At 44.2% G+C, this 6,655-nt stretch overlaps 1 protein-coding gene across 1 annotated transcript; it reads left to right on the forward strand.

The window, feature by feature from the left end:
* Positions 1–3,254: 3,254 nt before the first annotated feature.
* On the forward strand, positions 3,255–4,202 carry LOC125427973 (olfactory receptor 1G1-like). The gene has a single exon (XM_048487541.1). It carries the CDS (start codon positions 3,255–3,257, stop codon positions 4,200–4,202), a length of 948 nt encoding a protein of 315 aa, XP_048343498.1.
* The last annotated feature ends 2,453 nt before the right edge of the window (positions 4,203–6,655 follow it).

A 6,655-nucleotide genomic window follows, 5' to 3' on the forward strand; every position in this document is an offset into this window, starting at 1 on the left:
GGGTGCCTGCTGTCAGGGGTGCAATTGTTAAGCTAGAAGCACCAAACTTTCAGGGTATCTTTAAGAGTCTCTCCTGATGATACCTGCCAGGTTTGGTGAAGTTTGGTTCAGGGGGTCCAAAGTTATGGACCCTCAAAGGTGTAGCCCCCATCTTCTATTAGCTCCAATTGGAAACAATGGAGGATAGGGGCACCCCCTTTGGGAGTCCATAACTTTGGACCCCCTGAACCAAACCTCACCAAACCCAGGTAGCATCATCAGGAGAGTCCCCCAAACAATCCCGGAAAGTTTGGTGCTGCTAGCCCAAACAGTGCGCCCCCTGCAGGCCAAAAACCGAAAAAGCACTAAAATGTTTTAAAAACCCACAAACGGAGGGGCGGAGCTTCGGACATGAATGGGGGGGGTTCAAACCCGAGAACCCCCCCTTACCTACGTCCATGGTGTAGACGTGCGAGATGCCAGGCCAAGAATGCCACAAAGGATGCAAATCACTTGTGATTAGAGTGATGTTTTCTAAAAGGTTAAGTGGTGTTACAAGCAAGGTGATTATACCTATTAAAAAGCTTGGATTGAAAAGTTGTATTGTTCCCAGTGCCAAGCCCTTCTGTTCCCTGAGCGTCATCTAGGGAAATACAGACCATGTGAGAATAGTGCTTTAGTTAACTGGTCTCAGGTGGACCCAATGGTACAGGTTGCTGTCTCCTGGGTCCACCTCCCAACCTACTGAAAAAGTGTCAAGTTGATGCAACCAGAATTGTCTTCTACACAAGCAGATATGTGTCTATGCTTCTGACTACCAAGTAGGACTACCTGCCATTTAGTAAGGTCAGGGAAAGAAGGGACAATTTCCTTCTGTTAGACTCATGAGTGCAGGGTCCACTGATGGGTAATTTTGACCTCAAAGCCCAAATCCTTGTGATGGATGAGATACACACTACCTTTGTGATGTGCCCCGTTTTACCCTGCCTGTAATCCTATGCATTCTTACTGAGGGCGAACCCCACTGAATGCAACAGGGTTTAAACCCACTCAATGCAATAGGAATCTGAAGAGCAACTGCCTTATTAGAAGAAGAAGAAGAAGAAGAAGAAGAAGAAGAAGAAGAAGAAGAAGAAGAAGAAGAAGAAGAAGAAGAAGAAGAAGAAGAAGAAGAAGAAGAAGAAGAAGAGGAGGAGGAGGAGGAGGAGGAGGAGGAGGAGGAGGAGGAGGAGGAGGAGGAGTTTGGATGTAGGAGACTCCTGTAGGAGACTCAAAGGGGCTTACAATCTCCTTGCCCTTCCCCCCTCACAACAAACACCCCGTGAGGTGGGTGGGGCTGAGAGAGCTCCAAAAAGCTGTGACTAGCCCAAGGTCACCCAGCTGGCGTGTGTGGGAGTGCACAGGCTAATCTGAATTCCCCAGATCAGCCTCCACAGCTCAAGCGGCAGAGTGGGGAATCAAATCCAGTTCCTCCAGATTAGAATGCACCTGCTCTTAACCACTACGCCACTGCTGCTCCTTTATCATTCCCTTTTTAATTTCCCTTTATAATTTCCCTTTATAATTCTGGCACTGATGTTTAGTGGTGGAATCCAGCATCGGTGTTTCCCTGCAGCTGCTGCTGCTGCTATGGCCCGTTTATCTCAGTGCATTTGTTAATCTCCAATCATCGTATGGAACAGAACTTCTGGAAATCAGGCACGTCTTCCTGCTTCTGCAGCATCAATGATGTCTAACCAGGTAAATGAAGTGCTTTTTTGGTTAAAATAAGTCTTGTATGTATGTTAGTTTGCGTTTGTATACCAAACCTGTATTTAGACAAGGAGAAATCCCTATGCCCGGGATAGTCCCCTTTACCTCCTTTGTCATTTGTATATCGGGGCAACACAGACCATATCTCCAGATTTCCTCTCTCAGTGACATTACCTAGATTTGGGAAAGCATGGGGGTGAAGATACAATCTTGCAGACCCACATAGGCCAGAAACACACTACTATTATAGCAATTCATAATCCTGGTCAGTAGATGTGTGTGTGTAGACACAAAGCAGTTGTGTAGTTATCCTGGATGTCCTTGGTGGTCTCCCACCCAAGTACTAATCACGGCTGACCCCGCTCAGCATCCGTGATTTACTGAGACTGGGCTATGCTGGGCCATGATCTATTCATTCCTGTGAAATCCCAGCTTTGAAAATAATGAATGGACCATAGCAGTCATTTGCAAGTGACAGTCTTCTTTAGGCCAGACATTTCTGCAGAATGGGGCTGCTTCCTACTTTTTACGCATTGATAGTATCACATGTTGTGCTACTGCCTGCGCTGTTCAACAGACTTTGTATGGTGACACCACCTGTCTATTGAATTAATTTATGGTAAACTGGTCTCAATTGGTTTAATTGTATTTATGATGTTTATCAGTTCTATTATTAGTGCACTGTATGGATTTTTATTGGTATTAAAATGCTATGTCTGTGTTTCTACGTTTATGATGTTATGATTCTATGTTTGTTTGTTTATTTATTTATTTATTGGATTTACTAGACCGCCCACTCCCAAAGGGCTCTGGGCGGTGTGCAACAAAATACTTCTGTTAAAATACAGATGCGACATTTTAAAAGTGCACAACCAAAAACTTAAGGACAACCATCAGATGTGAACATTCTGTGTCCCAAGAGCAGTAAATAATGCCTATCAGTATAAGGCAGCCATTCTCAACCAGGGTTCCCTGGTACCCTGGGGTGCCGTGAGCATGTCCCAGGGGTACCGCAGCAACACTACTACCCCCCTCATTTTTGTGGTGTCTCCCACCGGCACCAGCAAGGACATGGAGCTGGCCCATGGGGCAGGGCCAGCCACAAGGTCAGCAGCCACCACCACCCCCAGTGCTTCCCTTCACCCTGGGAGGGGAAGGTGGGGGGTGTGTGGCAAGCAGGGGCAATGGGAGGGGAAGGTGGAGGGTGGCGGCAGGGGTACCGTGAGATATGAAGAGTGAGGTCAAGGGTACCCTGACCTCGAAAAGGTTGGGAAACACTGGTATAAGGGATGGCCCTTTGTTAGGGTTTGACCCTATGTTATTGATGCATTTATTGATGGTTGTTCTATGATGTTATGTGTATTGATGCTATTATTATGTTGTTGTGTACTGCTCTGAGCCTTTCAGGGGAGGGCTGTATATCAATGAAATGTACCATACAGTACCATCTAATCATGTGTAGATGTAGCCTGTGTGCACAATCTGAACATGCAACCAACTCATTTCCACCCTTCTTCCCACCCATGGCTCTTCAGAGCAATGAAACTTGTTTCTATGGATTCATCCTGCAAGGTCTCTCCAGTGAGCCAGAGAATGAGCATCTGTTCCTCCCCATCTTCTTCTTCATATATCTGATGGTTCTATTAGGCAACCTGCTGATGGTCCTCGTCATCCGCTACAATGCCCGCCTCTACCAGACCCCCATGTATTTCTTCCTTAGCCATCTCTCATTGACTGATGTGGGTCTTTCCTCCTCTACAGTTCCCAAGATGTTGTATAACCTACTGATGCGCACCAGAAACATATGCTATGGTGGTTGCCTGGCTCAAATGTTCTTCTTTGCGATCTTTGGAATCACTGAAGGTTTTATCCTGTCCACCATGGCCTATGATCGATATGTGGCCATCTGTCACCCATTTCGTTATGCTGTCGTGATGAATCAGAAGACCTGTATTCTTTTAGCTTCTGGCTGCTGGCTTTTGGGTTTTCTCCACTCCCTACTCTACACTGTGATGATGTCTCGTCTTTCTTTTTGTGCCTCCCGGGAGGTCCCCAACTACTTTTGTGACCTCCACCCCTTAATTAAGCTTTCCTGTTCAGACACCTCAACAATTCAGATGACAACTCTCATTTCAGGGACAATGACCATGGTGGGGCCTTTCACAGTTACTGTCCTCTCCTACGCCCTCATTTTCTACAGAGTTCTCAAGATCCCCTCAGCATCTGGGAAGCACAAGGCGTTTTCGACCTGTGGTGCCCATCTCACCACGGTGGTTTTGCTTTTTGGGACTGTCATTGCCGTATATGTCCGCCCTTCCTCTGCTTATTCGGGCACCAAGGTTCGGGTGATGTCTGTAGCCTACACAGCTGTGACTCCCATGCTCAACCCCTTCATCTACAGCCTAAGGAACAGTGAAATCCAGCAGGCTCTGAGAAAATGTCTAGGGGGTCACCTGAAACCATGGAACTGAGCCATCCTTTCACGTTTCCCAAAACCTAGTCCCATACTTGGGTGCTGTGTGGTTTCCGGGCTGGATGGCCGTGTTCGAGCAGCATTCTCTCCCTGGGCGTTTAGCCTCTTGAAGATCCTCTGAAGATGCCAGCCACAGATGCAGGTGAAGAATGTCAGAAGAGAATGCTGCTAGAACACGGTCATACAGCCGAGCCACACAGCACCCGTGATTCCGGCGTGAAAGCCCGCCGACAATACTAGTCCCATACTGTTTTTTGATAAATGTTTTTATTATTTTCATATTTAATAACAGCACAAAAAATCAGAAGTCATAGAAAATTGATTTTACTGGTAATAGTAACAATAATTGTAAACAACTATACAGAGATAACATGGATGTGTAAGGCAGAGCTGTTTTACCAGGCCTAGTATGGTTGAGGCAGTCATACTACTATCTCGTTTATTCTTTCCCTCCCCCTTCCTTTCTCTTCCTTTCCTTCCCTCCCTTTTGGTTGCATATGGATGTCACTTTTCAATAGATTTTGCTTGATCCAACCTGCAAGTCATGCGAAAGGCAATGGGTACAATGCCCATTGGGAGCATATGAGCTCCCAAAGGCACTTGGTGGGCCACTGTGAGTAGCAGAGAGCTGGACTAGATGGACTCTGGTCTGATCCAACTGGCTTGTTCTTAAGTTCTTATGTTCTTATGTTCATTTCCACCTGAACCTACCAGCAGCGTTGGAGTGAGTATCCTTGGAGTCACGAAGGGCAGGCTTCATATCTTTTTTGTTTTTCATGTTTGGTTTCTTGACATTATGTCGAAAAATTTCTAATTGTTCTATATATATTCCAACCATTTCTATATTGTCCAGATTCTTTTGTCCTTCCACCCTAATGCTATTACCGTAATGGGCCACTTTGATCATAAGTTTAAATAGCATATCTTCTTTTCCTTGTTCCTATTATTGTATAATCCAGTATGCCTATACATAATAGGATCTATGTTTATCTTTATTTTTACATCTCACATATTTTCCATATACATTGTAACATTTTCCCGCAGGTGTTTTACCTCTGCACATTCTAACCCCATATGGGTGTAAATTGCATTTTTTATCCCCACAATGCCAACATTTCGGCTGAGTCCATTCTATCATATATGCCAACTGTTTCCTTCGGGTGTTCTATACCATTTTAATATTAGTTTCTTCCTCCACCCCCTGCATATTTCTATTTTTATCTTATTTATATTTTCTATTATTTTATATTTTATAGAATTCATGTCTGTTACCCATCTTGTTGCCATTTTTCCATTACATAGCTCTACCATAAATTCTTTGATCTCTATCATGCATTTATAAAACTCCTAACATTTTTCCTTTCCTTTCATCATAAGCTTTATACAATTTTTCATTATACAATCTCCTTCTATCTTGAGACTTTTATCTTTCCCAAATTCCTCTTAGTACTAACCAGTTCTCGTACCTCTCCATAAGATGTGGAAATGTTATTAAATCTCCTCTTCATTATATATAAATGCAAGCGGCTTCTTGTAGTCCTTGTCTATGTAGAGATCTTATTACTTGGTCCCCGCCTTGCCTAATTGTTCCTATTGGTGCCGCGGTCCAGAATCCCTCGGTATCCAATTCCATTTCCATTTCCCAAATCTCCGATATCACTTTCGGGGGCCTGTTAGGTTTGTGTTCTTTTTCTGTTTTAGAATTCAACTTTGGCCTTGGAGCACTACTATCTTGATGGAAACGATTCTGCCCTTAATGTTGAGGGCTCTTTGTTTATTAGATTTGACGATATAGATTTTCGAGCAAGGAACCCTACCTGGTTGAGCACGAAGTTTGCATTGTGGGTGATTCTTGGTTTCTATTGAGCCACTTTAAAAATACCTGCAGATATTTCCTTTGTTCCCTGCTTCTTCGTATTAGCCGCCTTTCAGCCCTGGCTGGGCTTTTGTTGCTCTGCATACCGTTTGTGCTACACTTTTTGCTTTGTTTTTCCATGGCCACTCTTGGCAAGGTGTTTTCCTATAACCACTGTGGGATATGGAAACGTAATATTGGACAATGTTCCAAAAGAAGATTTAGGTTATGTTCAAGGCTGTTCTGAGCTGCAGGTATCAAAGGATTCTGTATCATAAAAGAACCTGCCCCTGCCCACGGAAGGCCATCGAATCAGTCGATCATGTCCTTCTAGACTGTAATCTTTATGCCTCTATCAGAAGTCAGTATATCGATCCCCATATCCAGAACTGTGTCCTACTCTCAGCCAAAGAAAAGACCTTCTATTTGCTTTGTGACCAACACCCATAGAGGTCTCTGGACATAGCAAAATTTTTGGCACAAGCCCAGCAGATTCGATCTAGGCTCTGTTTTGTCCTTCCATCCTTGCTCCTCGTAAGCAATCCTGATACAATGGCCGAATAGATTTGATTATTTATTTTATCTTATATTTCTAA

The sequence above is a fragment of the Sphaerodactylus townsendi genome, linkage group LG03, assembly GCF_021028975.2.
Source record: "Sphaerodactylus townsendi isolate TG3544 linkage group LG03, MPM_Stown_v2.3, whole genome shotgun sequence".
Taxonomy (NCBI): Eukaryota; Metazoa; Chordata; class Lepidosauria; order Squamata; family Sphaerodactylidae; genus Sphaerodactylus; species Sphaerodactylus townsendi.

Bases quoted from the DNA above. Each gene is read 5' to 3' on its own strand.
- LOC125427973 (XM_048487541.1), top strand. From the start codon at position 3,255: ATGGCTCTTCAGAGCAATGAAACTTGTTTCTATGGATTCATCCTGCAA.